The following is a 20,628-nucleotide window of genomic DNA, read 5'->3' on the forward strand; positions in this document are numbered from 1 at the left end:
ATACACACAGCCACTCTTGTTCAAGGAGGCATAATTACATCATAAATATATTTCAAATATATATATGGATGGGATCACATATACCAAATATGCACTTAACTCTTAGGATGGCGGACCCACTGAAGATGAAAGGAGAATGGGATAGACTCTCAGGGATATTTTATTTCTTATTTTTAAAAAGATCCAAAGCAAACATGCAAACTATTGATACTTATTAAATCTGGGTGGAACTATAGTGTCTATTGATTTTTAAAACATTTATGTATGTCTCAAATATTTTATAATTATTATTTTCTAAGATTAAGAGATGCTGTTTTCAAAATATTTAAAGCTTTCACTATATGGAATCAAATCAACTGACTATAGCTGCAATTCACTTAAACAAGCTTGAAAAATTCATGCTTGTATAAAAGACCAATTCAGAGGCTTATTAATCACATTAAAATGTATTCATTATATAATTCACAAAACAGAATATTTTATGATGTAATCAAAATTATTTGACTTATAATAATGTGATTTACATTTAACTTTTCTAAAATATCTCCACTATTTTAAATCAAAGTACACATGTCAATTCATCTTTCCTATGCATCTTATAGAGATTTGTCTGAGGATAATCTTAGATGCAAATTAAATTTGCTAGCTTGGAAAGGCATTTTTTTCCTAAGGGAGGAAAGCCTCAGAGAATTGACCCAAACAATGAGACGTTCCTACTCTTTCCTCCAAAATTCACATCACAATTTATTCTTCAAATCAACCATCTGAAATATGATACCACGAACACTTTGGGAAGTGAAAAGAGTTTGCTGCTTTTAACCAAAGTTAAGTAGAAAGTAAGCTCTTGTAATTTGGTTGTGCGTAGAGTAGCCCTGATGTCTGCGTACCTCTGTCCCTCAAAGCCTGGGTAACTTCTCCCCTTGGCTTCATTTTCCTCCTCTTCTCGCAGGTTCCTCTGAGCCTCTTCCTTGTCTTTGGCTCGTTTGAGGCAGTAAGCTTTCTCTTGCTCTCTGATTTGTTGTTCAATTACTGGAAAGTTCTGCAATGCCTGGATCCTTTCTGATCGCTCTATTTCCTTACCGTCCAACCACTTGAATAAAAAACAACCAACATGGCGCAATTATTCAAAAGTCACAATTCAAATCAGCCCCAAGTTGACTTTGATTGGAATATTGTGAATTTAGAAACAATAAGTAATGCACCACAGTGATGCAGAATTAAAAGCAAAGTAATTAATGGGAAACATCAGGAACTTTGATCAAAATCATTTATTTAATACAATTAACAGGGTTACAAAGTATCTTTACTGGTAAAAAAATTAGTAGGTCTTCTGTTGAAACTAATTAGTAATGACAAGCTCTCAAAATATATTGATTTTGTAACTGTTCGCTATATGAAGGACGTCAAAGCCTCAAGTCAAACCACAGCTCCAAAGTGTAACAATGACACGTTGCAAATGCTCTTGACAAAAAAGGGCCTCGTGTGTTACACCAGTTGGGCTCTAGTACAAATGGGCACATGTTCTACCTTCAGCAACAAGATGCACACACTACACTGTTAACTGTTACGGTCACTGTTTATAGCTGGTGTTTTTATAGTGATTTTCCAAGCTGAAATATTAAAATAATTATCTGGATGGGCCCAGTGTAATCACAAGAGTCCTTATAAGGGAAAGTACCAGGATCAGTAAAATTATAAATCAAAATTATAATGTGGATATTTGGAAAGATAATTTACAGTATGTTTTGGGTATAAGGACTCACACGGGCTGCAGGTTTCCGGCCCCTGGCCGGCAGCTGCCACAGCTTTCAGCCTGAGCGCACCACAACAACGGGGGCTCCAGCACCCCTCCGGGGAAGTGGCTCATAGTGGTACGCTACAGGATCCATTCCTGCGATAACGCTGGTTCTTACCAGTTCAATTTTTTAGTACGTCGTTGTATAATGATGATCAGCTTGGGTTATGCTTGAGCTAATTTATCATTTTATTATAAATATGTATTTCAGATTCAATTACCTGAGGCACTCATTCTCTTAATCAAAAAAAAAATTACATTAGGTGAAATGCGTTCCATAAATTCAGCAATCTCGACTATGCAGAACACAGCAGCCTAAAAACAAACGTCCTCTGAGAATAAAAGGAAATGCCTATCACGAAGCCAATGCATCCCTGCATTTTTTTGCAGAAGCATGGGGCTGCACGCAGGTCTGAAACTCTGGGAATTACATGAAAATTAACATTACTAGTTGAACATAATCGGGTATATGATTTCTCTAGAAACCATCTGTTTTTCCCCAGGTTTCAAAAACATTAGGTGAGGGGAGATAGAGCATTACAGGTTAACACATAGAGCAAAGGCTCTTGAATGAGGTCCCTGGACCAGCAGCATCAGTGCTATCTGAGAGTTTATTAGAAATGGAAAATCCTGGGTGCCAACATCAGACCTATGAATCCGAAACTCTGGGGTATCGCCCAGCAAACACCACGCAAGAATTCCAAAGCATAGCAGAGTCTGAGAACCACTAACACAGAGAATGAGTTAAGAGAAAGCAATGAAAAAAATTTATAAAGCACAGTAGTTTAAGACAACATAACACAAAGGTATCTAGCTGTCATCATCTCAAGAACTCTAAGCTTTTGGTTTGCTATTAGTAATGATGAATGCCCTCCATGACTATGATTTGTGTTCATCAAGAAATAGTTCAGCTAAGCTCTGTTGTGTTCTAAATGAGAAAGGAGAAAGGTATTTAATTTATTTTTCAAAAGTTTATTAAAGCTATTAAAACAACTTTAAAGTTTCAGTAAATCGAAGGATTAGTTCTGATTTTCTGGAATATTCCACACATTCCCTAACAATTCTGTGAATTAACAGGCATTATTGCAGTTGCTTGTTTTCATTTCTCCGAGATTTCTGCATCATTAAAATAAGCATACCTTTAATTGTTGAAGAGTTGCCACCACGAACTGCCTGTAACCATCAAAGTCAGCACACGGGTTACCCATGAGAAAGAGCTCCTTCAGGTGGATATTGTGCTGAAGGGTTTTAATGCTGCTCAGCTCTCCAATGAAATTTACGGTCAGGTCGAGTTTTGTCAGCCCTTCACATCCTGTTGAAAGAAGTAAAAAGAAAATAAAGCAAAAAAAAAAAAAAATCACACTGGTAATGAAATGTGTGCAACAGCTCATAGCAGGAACAACTGCAATATTTTTAAGTATGCTGATTAATTGCATGGCTTACCAATAAGTGGATTTTCAGAAATACCAACTCAAAGGTTTAGCCCTGACTCGCTTCTCTATGTGCATTTCCCCTTCGCCCCTCCAGCCAGGGAAAATCACTTTCGCTGTCCATATCTGCAAGCCCTGGGCTGGGTAACATATGGATTTGGTCACTATGTGCTGCTAGGGTGGACACGACAGCAAAACAAAGCTCCTCTAGAGAGGACACCTGCAATCTGTTCTGAGAATTTTGTCAGGTAGGTAGGACACATCTCGTCATGAAGGGTGATGGTTGGGAGGGGTCCCCAAAAGAAAAGGCAGTTCGTAAAACCCAGGCATCAGAATTAATATTTACAAAGTCACACCGAAGAGACAGAATGACTCCCGGACCGCTAAGAACTGCACGGGAGGTATCAGCAAATGTTAAGAGTAAGAGTTTGGTCCTCAGAGGAGTAATAGAAAAAGGATGAGTCATGGAGGCAAAGATGGTAGTAAATCTGCCCCATCCACCTTCATTATAGAGATGGCTGGATGCTACAGAAATTTTCAGTCGACTCCCTTCACTCACGTCCCATGGGAGCTTGCTAGTTAGGAATGCAGACTTTAGAATTAGGCAGATAGGAGTTCAAGTTCTGTCTTGGTCACATCCTTGCTGTGTGATGTTGGATAAGTTATGAGCCTCCACCTTTGCTTCTGTGGTATTAAAACAGCATTGGTACCCAATCAGGGGTTGCTGTGAGGACAATATAAGATGATTCATGTCAGGTACTTAGCACAGTACCTGCCACCTAGAGAGCTTCAGTAAACACTAGCTAGGATGAGAAATAACCCAATAACCACTCTTAGGATTATGTTGAACAATGTGCTTATGGGGGAAGAAGGATGCTTGCTCTCCCGTGAGCAGAGTTTGCAGTTCCTTGCTGTGGACTTAGGAAGAGTTGACCTGGTTCATATAGCAGCCTCTGTGGGCTAGGTTCAGCAGAAGGCTGTCTCCCCTGTGGCTGGCTCATGCTTGTTGGATCGACCTGGCAGATTTTGTGGCCATTAATACCGAGAGAGCCATTTCCAGCTGAAAACCCAGCCCCACCTTGTTGTGCCCTCATTTCTTCAAACATCTACCTGCTCCAGCCCTCCCCTATGCTTCCTGATTATATCTTGCTTTTCTGTTGTCTTGTGGCTATATAACGTAGGGCAAGCTTTGGTTCCTGATATAGTAACTTCACCAGTACGATTTGATTCAGTTGGATTCATAGCTCTGCAACCCCGTCACCTTTAGCAAGGTTCTTCTCATTGCTGAAGGCTTAATGTTGGAAACAGCTTCATTAAATGCTAGTATTCTCTCATCCTTACCCTTTCTTGATGTTAGCATCTGACTCCATCATGTCCAGAATTCCAAGGTTTCCTCCAATCTAATCATATCCCAAACTAGAATCTTCCAAATAAGATAGTTCTACCTTAGTGCTTCCAGATGTAGGGCCTCACCCTAGAGTCATCCCTCCATGTGTTCATTCATTCATTCATTCATCCAGGAGTTAATGGGTACCTGCTATGACCAAGTTACTGAGCCAGGTCTTCAAGATAAAGTGGTTAAAAAAATCCATGGCATTTCACCTCAAGCTTATGTCTGATATGGAGAAAGGAGAAAAAAGATATGCATTCTAGGAAAAAAAAAAAAATTCCTGGTGCAAAGAAGTGAATCTGAAGAAGCAGGCAGAACCAGAAGTAGGCAATGCCTATTGTTATAAGCCAGCCTAAATTGATATGTACTGGTTCTTTCTCCATCCCCATTCATTGTTCAGCCCATTGGTTTTGGCTTCCATCCTCAATATTCTACTAGATTTGCTCCCCTAAAGGTGATGAAAGAGACCTTCATGTTGACAAATCTAACAGACCTTCTCAACCCATTATGTCACTAGAACAGTCCACGCATATGGCATGATTGACCATAAATTCTTTTTAAAAAACTTTTCTAGGGTGCCTGGGTGGCTCAGTTGGTTAAGCGGCTGCCTTCAGCTCAGGTCATGATCCCAGGGTCCTGGGATCGAGTCCCGCATCATGCTCCTTGCTCAGCAGGGAGCCTGCTTCCCTCTCTGCCTGCCACTCTCCCTGCTTGTGCTCTCTCTCTCTCTCTCTGTGTCAAATAAATAAAATCTTAAAAAAAAATAAAAACTTAAAAAAAAATAAAAAACTTTTCTAAAACTTTATTTTAGTTTTCTTTTTATCTTTATTTATTTTTAAGTTCTTGTTTTAATTCCAGTTAGTTAACAGTATTATATTAGTTTCAGGTATATAATATAGAGATTCAACAATTCCGTATATCACCTGTTGCTCATCATGTCAAGTGCACTTCTTAACTGACCATGAATTCTCTCTGAAATGTCTCAGTTGTCTTGGAAACAATGATACTACTCTCTCCTTCTCCTCTTTTATAATGCAGCTTATTACTCTTGGTCCTTTTTACAGACTTTTCCACTCCATCAATGGTAATATATCCCAGATCTCCATCCTTGACCCAGTATTCTCTCTCCTGTTTCTCTCGATGACAACAGTCATGTTCCCAAATTCTGATGAGTCCCAAACAATAACTTCATATCTGACGATCCAACTGAATGTCATACTCCTACTTCCAAATGTCTGTAAGACACCCCATTCAATATGTCTAAAAATGAACTCTTCATATTTTCTCTCACTCTCCACTCCTCAAGACAGCTTTCCTGCTGCCTCCTTGATGTCTAAATCCTATTAATGTCATCACCATTTTGGTATCAGAGTCAAGTCACAGCTAACTTGAGTGTTAACCTAAAATGCTCTCTTAGCCCCTTCCCTTCATCAATCACCAAGCCCCGCAGAACTCAACCCCTACATTCTTCCCACCTACTTCTTGTCCACTGTAATCCTATAACCAACAGGCCAGCTCAGGTTCCTATCCTCTTGTGCATGAAATATGGCATATCTCCTAAGTCATCTCCCTATATTTTGAGAAAAAGAAGGAAGGAAGGAAGGACAAAAGGAAGAAAAGGGTGACATTTGAAAGACTCCAACATGTTCAAAAATTTATATAATTTTTATTTTGCTGTAATTTTGTGGATAAAGGACCCTCCAAATGTTCATTATATTTTTCAAAATGATAAATTTTAATTTTTCTTCTACCTGGCCTACCCATAAGAAAGTACACCACGTCTGCCATCCCAATGAACAATTCTTGCTGAACTAGCCAAGCTTGAGAAAGCCGCTCTCTCTGGAGTTAGGCACTCCTACCTTCAACTGAGTCCCACTGTCCATCTGTTCTTCGAAGATCCACCTCATTGGTCATGGGGGTGAGAAGGTCATTAAAACTGACAACATTGATTTCCCAAGGGGGGAACCTCACACTATTAGAAACCCCACCTCTCCTTCCAGGTTAGAGTGGGTAAGAAAGAAGGCTGGAAAAAGAAGGCAATTTATTATATCCCAGTGAATCCAAAACAGAGGGGGAAAAAAGTATGCTAGCTAGCTTTTGCCATCTAGCAAAACATAAAAATAAACAAGCAAAAGTCCATCTTATGTTTAAAATTATATGGAGATTAACTCAAGTAGGTGGGCTGAGTGTATATCCATCTTCCTCCTCTCACCTCAAACCTTTAAAATTAAACAGAGTACATATTTACCAGCTGATACGATGCATCCTCCCTCCCTACTGCCCATCCCCCCAAACATATCCTCAAACTACTCTGCACCCAGCGCCTCCCTTAGAGGTGGAAGGTGGCGCTCTCAAGAAGCGCCCAGGTAGAGGCCAGCAGAGGGCTGTGGACTACAGTTCCCAAAGCTCAAAAAGACAATAGTGACGATGCTGCCCTCTCGTGGCAGATGAGCAAAACATACAGGAAAACAACTCTCCGAGTCCTTCCAAGATCCTTTCTTAACAAAAACAAGCCCTTTACATGGCAACTGAGAGTGAGAGTTTTAATTATTTCTCTGACATTACAGATTGACATTTTACTATCACAAAACATGCATGCAGAGTAACTTTTGTTATTCCACTTGTTAACACGAGACTGCGCGACGGGGCTGTAGAGTGTGGCAGCTGGAGAAGGACGGCTCCATCTCTAATGCAGAAAAATGCCCATGATGGAAAGAATCTTCCCGGTTCCAGCGCTGAGGATGGCTTTGGCCCTTTGATTGTGATGGTATTTTAGGTTTTGAGGATGAAAATTCAGAACGTATGATGAAAACTTATATCTTTGTTGCTCTATAACCTTGAGAGTCACCAAAATACCCATTTCTACACTAGGAGGCAAACAGGCTAAAATCCATCATACCCTAAGTAAAGTCCTCCTAATTTTAGCTATTGGCAGATGGGAGCGGGGTGGGGAGAGCAGCTCGCCCGCCTCTGCTCCATGCCCCTGTACTCCGGAGTCAAGCCTGCCAGTCGCCATGCCCTGCTCACTCACACAGAGCCCCCAGTAGCCCTGCCAGCCAAGTGAGAGGCCGGATGTGGAAACAGAACCTCACAACCACAGAATGAGCCTGCACCAGCCACCTAATCAGCCAAATCCGTCGTGATTATGAACAGACACCAAGTGTTACCAGGCATTTTAAAAAATAAAATAAAAGCACAAAACAGAAGCCTACAAAGTGAAACAGGAAACCTTCCAGAATATAGAATAACAAGACAAAGAGGTTTAAATAAGGAATACAGTGTAAGAGAAATGGAAGATCAATCTAGTACTTTTAAAGAAGTTCTAGGGGAGATGAGAGAAAACAGAGGTTATGGGTATGTCTATTACCTTGACTGTGGTGATGGGTTTCACAGTGTGTACATATATCCAAACTCAACAAACTCTTTACATTAAATACGTGCAGGTTTTGTATATCAATTATACCTCAATAAAGCTATTTTTTAAAAAAACACTGTGCTCCAAAGAACACCGTCAGAGAGTTGACAAAAAAACCCACAAAATGAAAAAAATGTATCTATAAATCATATATCTAATCAGATTCTAGTATCCAAAATATATAAATAGGCTTTACAATTCAACAGTAAACTGACAAATAACCTAATTAGAAAATGGGCAAAGGTTCTAAATAAACATTTCTCCAAATAAGGTAGACAGATGGCCAATAAGCACATAAAAAATGCCCAAGCTCATCAGTCATTAGGTAAACACAAATCAGAACCACGATGAGATACCACCTCACACCCATCAGGATGGCCCCTATAAAAACAAACACATAAATACAAATATAAAATAACAAGTGTTGGCGAGGATGTGGAGAAGTCGGAGCACTCAGAAACTGTTGGTGGGAATGTAAAATGGTACAACTACTTTGGAAAACAGTTCGGCAGTTCCTTAAAAAGTTAAACAGAGAGTTACCACATGATCCAGCAATTCCATTCCCAGGTGTATACTAAATTAATTGAAAACACATGTTTATGCAAAAACTTGTATATTAATGTTCACAGTAACTTTATTCATAACCAAAAAGTGGAAACAACCCAAACGCTCATCAGCTAACAAGTGGGCAAACAAAATGCTGTGCATCCACATAATGGAATGTTACTCAGCCATGAAAGGGAAGGAAGTGCCACAGCATGGATAAACCCTGAAAACATTACCCTACAGACACAAAGGACCACATATTGTGCAATTCCATTTTCATTAAATGCTCAGAATGGGAAAATCTATGGAGACAAAGAGTAAGTTAGGGGCCAAGGCAAGGAGTAAATGAGGAGTGGATGTCAATGGATACAGGGTTTTGTATGGGGTGATGGAATGTTCCGGAACTGGATAGTGATGATGGGCAGGCACACAACCTTGTGAATATACTAAAACCACTGACTTGTATATTTTAAAATGGTGAGTTTTATGGTGTGAATTATACATCAATTACAAAATAAATTGTTCAAATATTTCAATTAAGAGACATTTTGAGAAAAAAATACAATTTTCCACATTCACCTTATTTTATTTTTTATTGAGGTATAATTGACATACAGCATTAAATTCGCTTCAGATATACAACATAGTGATTTGATGTCTGTATAGATTGTGAAATGATCACCACCAGAAGTCTAGTTAATATCCATCACCTTACAGAATTACAGAATGTTTTTCCTTATGATGAGAACTTTTAAGTTCCACTCTCTTAGCATTTTCAAATATGCAACACAGCATTATTGGTTATAGTCACCATGCAGTGCATGACATCCTTATGACTTACTTATTTTATAGTTTTAAATTTTGTACCTTTTTTCATTGTGCATTTTTTTTTTAATTTTACCTTTTGACTTCCTTCATCCATTTTGCCTGCACCCCCAACTCCCACAACTGGCAACCACCAAATCTTGTATTCTTTTTATCTCTGAGCTTGGTGTTTTGTTTTGCTTTTTATATTTCACATATAAGTGAGATCATATGGTATTTGTCTTTGTCTGACTTATCTCACTTAGCATAATGTCCTCAAGGTCCATCCATGTTGTCATAAATGGCAAGATTCCATTCTTTTTTATGGCTAAGTAATATTCCATTGTGTACCTGAGTACGTGTGTGTATGTCTATCATGTTTTCTTTATCCCAAAAATACATTGGTTCCTTTTTTTGTGTGATAAATTTGAAGTGTACTAGAGAAATTAAATGTAAAAAATACAATCATTAAAACCAGAATATAGAATATATTTATATTCAGAAACTATAAAGTAAAAATATTGATAAAGTTGAGTATATTAAAATGTAAGACTTCTGAATAACACTAGCGTCATAATTGAAACAAAAGAAAAGTAGTCAACTCAAGAGAAAATATCCATCCATACATAAAGGATTAATATCTGGAATGTATAAGAGCACATTTTAAAAAAAAGATAAATCAATAGAAAAATGACCAAAGAATATGAAGTAGTAATTCACATAATAAGAAAAACAAATACTCAGTAAAAATTGGAAGGGGTTATACTGACTTTCAATAATAGTTAAGTGAGATGCGAATTTAAAAAATTATTTGATAACAATGCTTTCCCATTTTTTTTTTTTTTCTTTTTAAAGATTCTATTTATTTATTTGAGACAGAGAGAATGAGAGACAGAGCATGAGAGGGAGGAGGGTCAGAGGGAGAAGCAGACTCCCTGCCGAGCAGGGAGCCAGATGCGGGACTCGATCCCGGGACTCCAGGATCATGACCTGAGCCGAAGGCAGTCGCCTAACCAACTGAGCCACCCAGGCGCCCGCTTTCCCATTTTTAAAAAAAGATTGCTTATAAAAAATATTAGTGAGCTGGTGTAAAAGTGTGGACTCACGTGGACTACCAGTACAAAAGTAAATTGATACAACCTTTTTGGTGAACAGTTTGGCAATATTTTTCAAAAGGTGCATATTTAATCCCGGGAATTCCATGTCTAAGTGTTTGTCCTATAAAAAAATGTACACATACACACAGTGCAATGTAAAAGAATCCTCATTGTGGCCATGCTTATTATAGCAAAATGCTGGAAACGACCCAAATGTCCATCTGCAGAAAAACTGGGAGATAAATCAGTGTACCACCATTCTGGTAGAGAGTCCCCACATTTCCTGGATAGCAAAGAACAAGGTAATTTCATAGAAGAAATCAATTTTCAAAAGAATACTCATAGTATGATCCCACTGATACAAAGCAAATGAAACAAAACTACCTACTATCCCTGGGAAGGAAGCTGTTTCAGGAGGGGGTGAAGTGGACTTCCATTTTCAAATTTATGTACCTCGTTACTGTTTGAATTTTTATCACAATAATTAATAAACATAAGACTTAGGTAAAATGCTAACTTGAAAAGTATGCCTATTGTTTAAGTGATACCGTTTAAATTTAGTTGCAAGTCTCAATTTTAACACATAATAAAATATAAGAAGGAAATTCTTACCTTCCAAATTTTCAATTTTTTCGATGTTGTTTAAAGCTAAATTCAAATATTCAAGTCTCTTGAGTTTGCTAACATTTTCTGAAACATAAAAAAATGTAATTAATTAACCTTCAAGATAAAAGCTATTTTTACATAATCTGCTGTGAAAATTATAATGGGAATCTAAGCGTTAGTATGGTTATCAAAACCATGTTGCTTTTTCATGTCTATACCTGGACATTAGACATCCTTGGTTGCCAAATGCAGCCTCATTTCTTCCTCCATCCTTCCTAATAGAACCCACTTCTGCTCTTGTCTCTAGCCAGCTCTGACTCCAGGGAGTTTGACTTAGCCAAGCTGGGCCAGTGCATAGCAATAGCAGGTCCCTTGCTAAGGACAGCTCAGGAACCTAGGCTTCAGCCAACTAGCCCATGGCCATCTCCTAGCAGCTATGTGATGGAGGAGTGGACTTGCACATCAACTGCTCCCAGTCAGAGGAGAGGCAAAGATCTATATTCCATGCTGGGGGACTACTGCCTCTTTCTTTCTCCTGCTGGATGTGAAAAGGGAAGAAAGTGATATTCTGATTGCTACTAGAGTCATCCCGCAGCCATGATGAATCTGGCTGTAGGATGGAGCCCACATTGGGACCGGTGGAGCAGAAAGAAGGAATCACCCAACCCTGGAGCCTGCGCTGTCTCTAGACTTACAGTTGCGTAAGCTACACTAAGTTGGGTTTTCCTTTACTTGAAATCAAGCTCGCCCTGCTACACACAGGATTATTGTTTTTAATAAATATGGAAGCTCAGAGAGGCAAAACAATAAGCATGTATGAGTCAGAGAATTGCTGTAGGATGGGGACATTTAAAAATGCTAAAATTACCATAGTTAATATTGTCAAGGACTTATTATCTGTCATGTACTTTCCTAGGCATTTTGCATATATGATATCATTTCATCCTCATAATAACCCTAAGAAGTAAAAATTACTGTTGGCTCCCTTTTACAAATAAGAATACCAATGTGCAGAGACTTAATCCATTTGTTGAAGATTAAATGGTGAAGCCAGGAAATTTGACTCCAGATCTTGGCACTGAATTGTTACACTAAAAGAACAGTCCTTTCTAAGAGGACATGAACGTGGGGAACCCTGCTAGGGAATGTGCATGGAGGGGACTCCTCACTTAAATAATGCTCCTTCTGCCCATTTTCCATGGATATGAGGAAGATCAAACGTGATGGCTTATGGTCATCATCACCCTTACGATCGTCACATTTCATTTAAAATTTAGAAAATACCATGTACTTATTCATGTAGACCTAAGAATAACACCTCTGTGAGCCTCAGCTGACTCATTTTTTAAAATGAGGATTTTAGAATAAATTACTAACGTTTCTCTCAGCAATTAGATGATTTTAAGTAATACTGATGTTTCTAGAAGGTTCTCCAGGCAACACCTGAGCATTCAATAGTCAGCAGATTTGTGGAACTCTATGTGCCCAGGATTATGACCAACAGAGTGTGCAATCTGTATCCCGAACAAAAATACCTACATTTTTATGTTATTATCATTAAAATTGCCAGCCTACAATAAAAGACTTGTTCCTTCCCCACATTTGTTATATGTATAGCCCTCTAAATGTGAAAAGAGTCTTCTGGTAGGAAAAAAAAAAAATTGTTTGGGAAGGATTTCTTAAATTATCCCTCAAGAATAATGAGCCAAATTGGTCAGGGAAAAAAAAAATGGCTCTACGGATAAAAATGTGCAGCGCCTCTTGGACAGCAGGAAGGGAGTCTGCAAAACCATGGTTCTAGCCCAAACCGTCCCGGAAGCAGTTCTCCCCAGTTGCTACCACCAGACCGACAGACCTGTGGTGGACCAAAGCCATCCCCCAGAGCAAGTGGCTCCGCTCTTACCTTTAGGCCCTGGGCTCACTGGGAAGCTGTTACAAATGCAGATTTGGGGAGCCCACCCCCACAGGTTCAGTCAGTAGGTCTGGGATGGGGCTAGAACCCCACTTTAACAAGACCCTGGAAGGTCCTCAACTCACACTTGGATCAACACTCGGCACAGCCCCGCCCCGAGCGCGTCTGTATCTCCCAGTGAGGACCAGAGCTTTAGGAGAGGCGACTGTTCTGCAAACTTCTACCTCAATGGCACCAGAGCAAGTGAGAATCCTAGAGAAACACTTTTGCTTGCTAAATAAGCGCCTACATGCCTATGGGTGGAGCAGCACTGAAAAATCCCATTATTAGGATTTAAAAGAGTGTTTAATTTAAGAATACTTTGGAAGCAAAAATTTAAGCTTTCTCACAGCTCTGAAAAGGCCTGAAATACTATGCTCCTAATTAGTAATTGTGACGGACCCAGCTGTGGAGATTAAAATTTCGGGAACTCTTTTAGATCTCTACAATTAGGACGGCTCATTAATGCCCCCTGCATAAAAGCTGGTGGTTTTCTGTAACAGCCTTTTTAATTGAACAATGTGCCAGAGTTTCTAATTTCTGGTAAAGTGAAAGATGTTGAAAATAATTATCTGAAGAAATATAAAGAATTGTAATAAATCTTCAAAAAAGAAAAATAATGCAAAATCTAGGCTTTTTGCAACCCGAGGACCAATTTTCAATTATCCACCAAACCAGGGGCAACCACCTCAGCAGGGTTTCTCACCCTCAGGGATACTAATGTTGTGGGCCGGGGGGGGTTCTTTCTTGTGGAGCCGTCCCGTGCACTGCAGGATGGTTAGCGATGACTCTGTGCACCATACGTGGTAGTGGTGTCCCCCTCCCCCGCACGCACTTGTCACAACCAAAACCGTCTCCAGAGGTTGCCAAACACCCCTGTTGAGAACCACGGCACATCTCGAGGGCAATTTCAAACATAACCTAAGAGCCGACCTCTGGCTCTGGCGCCACGGCCCACAGAGGTTGGCACTCCTTCTGCCTTGTGGACCCTAAGCATCCCTTTTCCCCCACCTCCGCCCCTACCTCCACGTGGCTAGCCTGGTAAATGACAACTTCAACAGCAACGGTAGCAGCTAGCATCTGAGTGACTGGTTCATGCAGTCCCTGGCGTATACACGGCAAGACTAAGTGACCTGACCTAATTTCACACAATTTTCAGTGGCTGAGGGAGGGACCAAGCCCATCAGGACCTGTGCCTCTTCTTGCCACTAAACTATAGGTTGCTCTTCTGAGTGTGGGGGGCACTCCTGTTTATGGGTGGCAGGACCCCCTCAGAGTGACTCCACAGCCCTCCCTTCTCTCTGCCACTTAACTCTTTCTTCCCCAGGGGATTGTGGGGCAGGCCCACCTAGCTGATGGATGAACTGGGAGAAGGAACTGGGCATGGCCAGTCCCCCCACGCTCCTGGCTTCTGGGGTCTCCCTGCCAGCAAAGAGTACACACTTTCGTCCCCTATGCAAGGCCCACGTACTGCCCAGCCTGCATGAGATCAGGTGGACAGATGGAACTTGAGGGCAGTTAGGAAGCCCGCTTGGCTGCAAGGCTAAGCCACCTTCTCCAAAAGGTTTTGTCAGTTATAATGCTGATGTTTTGATCTATTTCTCATTCCATTCCAAACTGGAGCAGTGAGTAGGGGTGTAGTTGTGGAACCCCTCTGATGGCCAATACAGAGAATAATGCCTTGCACATCCACGTTCTCCATAACCACGGCAGAATCAGCCACCCCAGGGAATCTGCCGAGGGTTTACTCAACTTGCACACAACCCTTTCAGTTCTATGGAGTGATGCAAAACTATGACGAACGCCTGGATTCTATTCTCCTTTCAAACTTAGACAAAACCAGGCTATAAATGAGCAGGTCAACAAGTATGCTCCCACCTTTAAGGGTCCCTTGCAACTCCTCGATGGCGTCTGCGGGAGCCCCGGGAGAGCGTCCACGCACAGCTCCCGGGAGCCGGCCGTGTCTATTTCCCCTGTATGGCTCTTTTTCATCTGTGTTGTCTTCCTCTAAGAATCACACTGCCCTCCCCAAAGTTCTCCCATTCAAAATGTCAAAGAAACCATGAGCACAAAATCCTGAAGACTCACCAATTTTTCCAATGAGGTTATTTTGAAGATAGAGGATTTTTAAATCCCGGCACCATTTGTCAATGTGTTCTAGCCTTTCTATTTCTTGCTGATGCAAGGAGAGTTCCTCCAGGGAAAAAATTACACAGTCATTGTGTTCAGCATTCCGTCTAATAAGATCTTCTGTGACTGAAAGAAAATTTGTTACGTATTACATCTCCATCCCTGTGCTCATCATCAGGTTATTACATTAGGAATGCACTGGTTTTTCTTCCCAGTTGGATGTCAGTCCTCCAGGCCCAAGTGATTTCCAAAAGGGAAGAGAACAGAGAGGTGCTGCCTCCTGCTGGTGACACCGTGATGAATCAGAGAGCTTTTTGTCTTTTTTTTGCACAGGGTCTACCTACATTTTGCTGTCTGGACAGGGACAGAGTGGGAGGGTAATGACCGTGAGAATGTTGATATGGAATCCCATGGTGGTATCAGGTTGAATTGGATGAGACCCACTAACCAGACCAAGGCAGGGCGACTCAGACTGAGAGGCATGGTCTGGCTGCCAGAGGGTAAAACCAGGAAAGCATCTCCCACCATTTCAGTAAGGAAAAGTCCATTCATTCAACTGACATTTATCAATTTTACTAAAGTTGAAGAGAAAAGAGAGGCGCACCCTAGATGTTGCATTGCAATCTTACATGGCAGCTACCCTGCGGTCTGTTTCTGGGAGGAAGAAAAGGAGCTGCTCACAGGAGGAGGGTGAGGAGAGTCCCTGGCCCGCTGACAGGAGTGCCCTGCAGCATGGGGGGCTGCCCTGTTACGGGGATACCAAGGGGCTGGAGACAATGCCCTGGTCCAAGGCTGGATCCAAGAGCAAGACAGGAATCCCCTTCATGAGACACACTCAAGGTAAAGACGTGATGACAATGGACAAACCTTTGTGTGTTCCAGTGCTATTAAAAACATCAATAAAAGGGCACCTGGGTGGCTCAGTCATTAAGCGTCTGCCTTCGGCTCAGGTCATGATCCCAGGGTCCTGGGATCGAGTCCCATATCGGGCTCCCTGCTCAGCAGGAAGCCTGCTTCTCCCTCTCCCACTCCCCCTGCTTGTGTTCCTGCTCTCGCTATCTCTCTCTCTCTGTCAAATAAATAAATAAAATCTTTAAAAATAAATAAAAATAAATAAAAACATCAATAATCCATTTTAACATCCACATTTTAGGTGGACAGTGGAACGCTGCACGTCCAGCCCAAGAGACAATAAAGATTTATTTATTGCCGCTTACAAAGTGCCAGGCACTGTCCGAAATGCTTTGCGTGTGTTCGCATATGAGTATTTACACTCGGCAGATGAGGGATTGAGGCACAGAGAGTTTAAATAACTTGCCCAAGGTCTTGGTGGTAAGTGCCAGAGCCGGGTTGTGAGTGTAGGGGTCTGGCGTCGACCGTGGGCTCTTAGCCACTAAGCTACACCGCCCCAAACAGGAGCAAGGAAGAGCCTCTCAAGACGTCTCAGGCCTCCTCAATGGTACAGACCCCTCTAGCTGAGACAGAGTTCTCCAGTTCTTCTGGAGTCCCCTCGGCTGCCCTACTTCCATGCCACATCCTGAAAAGGTGACTTGGCCTTTTTAAAAACAATGTGAAAACAGGTTCGAACTCGATCAGTTGTATGCAGTTAGCTGAACCCCTGCTATTTCTGGTAGAAGGAGGTGGGGTTGCTTGCCATGACAGTTGTTTGGAAGAAAGACAGGGGAAATGTAAATGTCCAGAGATTAAAATACTGTACTTGGGGAATTTCCCTGCTGTTCTAAGCTTTGCCTCAACTCACCGGCAGAGCTGGCTGCACGTCAGGTCCTGGGGAGGGGCAGGCCAAAGAGGCAGCAGGGAAGGGGGCTAACAGGGCAGTCCTGCCAGCCCCAGCTCACTGGGGTCCCTGCCGCTTACAGCTCTCTGCTGTCTCTGGAGGCCACAGCTAGTAGGCAAGCTGGTTTAAGCAGAAAAGGACTTTCCAAAAACCAAACCTGGTTTGGGCATTAAAACTACTCTCCACACATCCCACTACCAAACCAAAGTTGGTTCTAACAGCTAAAATCAACTGATAATGAATATATGGGTGCAGCCAAGTTGAGGACACAGCAAAGCTGCTGTGTAAAGTCAAATGTATTAGCTGTCTCTGTAATCAGCTACAAGAATTCTCTTAGTAAGGATGCCAACAGGGATCGAGGGCTTGGGATGGCACAACCAATGTTATTTCAGCTACCCTAATGAAATGTGGGAATTATTCACTACTATGAATAAGACCCTCAGTGACCAGTGGGGTATATGTAACTTGAACTATATCAATCCACAGAGCAGGGGGCTAGGTTTTGGAGGCCTTGCTGCCATCAGACCTGGAGTCAAAGGGACCAGGAGGATGTGCCCATCCAGAGTCCATGCCCTTCCCTCCAGAACATGTCCCAGGTAGAACAATAGAATTCTCTGCCCAAGGGGCCCCAAGCCTGCCTCCAAGCCCTACACTGGCCACTTCTCTAGGTTCATTCCTGAAGACACCCCTACCCCCTGGAGTGTCCAAGGAGCAGCTCTTTTCTGGAGATGTGGATGGATATGTAGGCTGGAGTATCCGCCTTTATACAGGGGCTTGAGGGACCAGGATAGAGCCAGGGATGGGAAGAGAAGGGAGGGGTAGGCCGGGGAGCCAGCTCTTCCCATACGTCCCCCTCCTCCCCAGCTCTGGCACAGAATCCAAGGAGTTTGAGAAACATATTAAATGTAGCCTTCTGGGTTGTTATAAAGATACTCTTGTCGAGAGAGGAAAATGCATTTTATCTGGCAGTTTGATTATAACTTGACACATGAGCGTCCATTATATTCTTTCCGTGGGTCACCCTGGAAGGCTTAGTGGAACATTCATATTGAAGATATAAACCCAAGTTGGATCCCACAGTAGCTGTCATCTGTAAGTATGGTTCAGTCCAATGTGTTCAGAGGAATTCTGAAAGTGTCTTGTTAAAGCACCACGGTGTCCGGCCTGGGATGGCAACGTCAGCATCTGCACAACCCACCGGGGCTGGCCCGGGCCTTGGAAACACTAAAGCGATCATGGGCCACTCCAGCTCTTACAATCTTAGAGGATTTTCTAATTTGTCCAACCCTAAAGACCCGCGGGTTCCTCTCCAGATACCAAATATCCTTCCCGTGTTCTCTTGCTACACCTTTCTTAAAATTAAGAAACCCTTTTCACAATGCTATTTCCTGTGTGAATTTGATCACTTCCATGCAATTGTCAACTCCTCCCTTTCAGAGGCATGTAGATATTAGGAAGGAATTACGTCGATCTGAATCTCCTAACCACGAGAATTAAGATGATAAAAATCACTATCAGTTGAAAGGGATGGGGGTAGAGGAAACTCCCTTTGCATGAATAGCTAATTTACGCGCACACACACACACACACACACAGGAGAGGAGGGTCAACAGTTGCCAAGACCTGCATGAGTGGAGCAGTAGGGGCTGAGAAGAACACTGACAGTTTAAACACAGATTCAGACTTATCTCACTAATGGAAAGCTGCCGAGGAATCCAAAGTTTTAACCATGACTCACCGGCCAGCCTACACTTCTTTTCAATGAAGTGGGATGACTGGGTTTTCAATAACGAGGGAATGTCAATAAAATGATTCTTTGGGGTAGGGGTGAGGCAAAGGGCAGAAGGAGAAGGTTTCTGGAATACTGGCAGTTGTCAGGCTGTGTTTGTTTCTATGAAGCTTTTCAGTGTGTTGAGCAAAGTTCTAGAAACTCCCAAGGCCAATAACGAAGTGTTCATTCATTCAGGCTTTACACTATGTTTTGTAAATAGCCCTCTATATCTCACTGGATTAGAGTAAAATCGATAGTATATGTTTAGGGCAGATTTCAGCGGAATTTGTAAACATCCTGAAACACCTAGCAGATACATCTATGAAACAGAAATGTAACAGAGATGAAGGGGTGACAAATAGGAGAAGGTCACCTCTTGTAGCATTTACACTTTTTTTTAATTGTTTTCAATGGACACTTTTAGAAACAGAATTACTCGTTTGCCCTGCCTTTTGTGACTGACTCGGGGTCATCATAACAAGCACTGCTAGCCATACTAGACCCCATCCAATGATTCACGTAGAGAGTGCTATTAAAGAACATGAGTAAAGGGTTATGGGGCAGTGACGAACACAGAGAGAACAAGGAGTGGGGAGTGACCAGTGTTACTGAGTGACAGGAGGGAGGTCAAAAGAGGCATCGTGGAGAAGACGCCTGAGCTGAGTTTTGAAATGTGAGTAGGTATTTGCCCAATAACAGATGAGGAAGGGGTGCTCCAGCCTATGGTAGATGCTGTGTTGCCCGGTTCCCTCCTTCAAAACTGAATGATCAGTTCTTCTAGCTGCTGGGAGTTGTGCCAGCAGACTGCCCACAGTGCCCACCTTCTTCATAAGTCACTCGGCTGAAGAGACACCTCAACCGACATCGTGCCCCTTCCCAGGGAAGCCCATATCCAATGACTGGCTGTTGGAGGCCCTAATGGCCCAGCCCTCTCACCTCAGCTTGGGAAAATCAAAAGGTCCATTCCCAGTTTAGAGGTCCTTCGAAGTTTCCAGGTTGGTTAGCTACGTCCTTTGTTAAAACCCATCACAGCCCAACATCCTTCCTGTCCAGTCTTGCTGCCTTCCCTACCCACTCCACTAACACTCCCTAATGAACCTCCTGCATGCTAATCTCCATCAAAAAGTCTGCTTCCTGGGGAACCCAACCTGGAAGAGTGGATACCAGAAGTGGTACGTGAAGGCAGATGCTAACCAAGATGGGCTTCCGGAGTCGGAGTCTGCTGCCTGAGGTGCAATGGGGACACCACCACTGGAGGGAGGTGGAGCACAGATAGTGTCCGGCACAAGGTGGCTTTGGGATGTTTAACACTTGCACTTGTGTTGCAAAGAGAACCGTGTCAATCCATCTGGAACACCATAACACAAGTACCATAAAGTAGGTGGGTTACAAACAAGAAACACTTATTTCTCACAGTTCTGGAGGCTGGAAGTCCAAGATCATGGCACGGGCAGATTTGGTGTCTGGGGAGAGCCTGCTTCCCCACTGATGGGAATCTCACATGGTAGAAGGAGCAAGCTAGGTCTCTGGGGCCTCTTTCAGAAGGGCAATAATCCCAATCATGAGGGCTCCCCCTTCATGACCTAATCACTTCCCAAAGGCCCACCTCCTAATACATCACTTTGAGGGTGAAGATTTCAACATAGGAGGGGTGCCTGGGTGGCTCAGTCAGTTAAACACCTGACTCTTGGTTTCAGCTCAGGTCATGATCTCAGGGTTGTGAGATTGAGCCCCCTGTTGGGCTCCTTGCTGGGCGTGGTGCCTGCTTAAGATTCTCTCTCTCCCTCTTCCTCTGCCCCTCCTCCCCATCCTCTCTGAAGGAAGGAAGGAAGGAAGGAAGGAAGGAAAGAAAGAAAGAAAGAAAGAAAGAAAGAAAGAAAGAAAGAAAGAAAGAAAGA

At 42.3% G+C, this 20,628-nt stretch overlaps 1 protein-coding gene across 1 annotated transcript in view; it reads right to left on the reverse strand.

Annotated features, from left to right (window-relative positions):
• DNAAF11 (dynein axonemal assembly factor 11) overlaps positions 1-20,628 on the reverse strand; it is a 69,609-nt gene that overhangs the window by 45,936 nt on the left and 3,045 nt on the right. Inside the window, exons 2-5 of the mRNA XM_021688466.1 lie at positions 15,123-15,290; positions 11,090-11,167; positions 2,935-3,107; positions 862-1,090 (exon numbers count right to left, since the gene is read on the reverse strand). Coding sequence (XP_021544141.1) covers positions 862-1,090; positions 2,935-3,107; positions 11,090-11,167; positions 15,123-15,290 — 648 coding nt within the window. The remainder of the gene's footprint in view (positions 1-861; positions 1,091-2,934; positions 3,108-11,089; positions 11,168-15,122; positions 15,291-20,628) is intronic.

Source organism: Neomonachus schauinslandi, chromosome 4 (assembly GCF_002201575.2).
Source record: "Neomonachus schauinslandi chromosome 4, ASM220157v2, whole genome shotgun sequence".
Classification (NCBI taxonomy): Eukaryota; Metazoa; Chordata; class Mammalia; order Carnivora; family Phocidae; genus Neomonachus; species Neomonachus schauinslandi.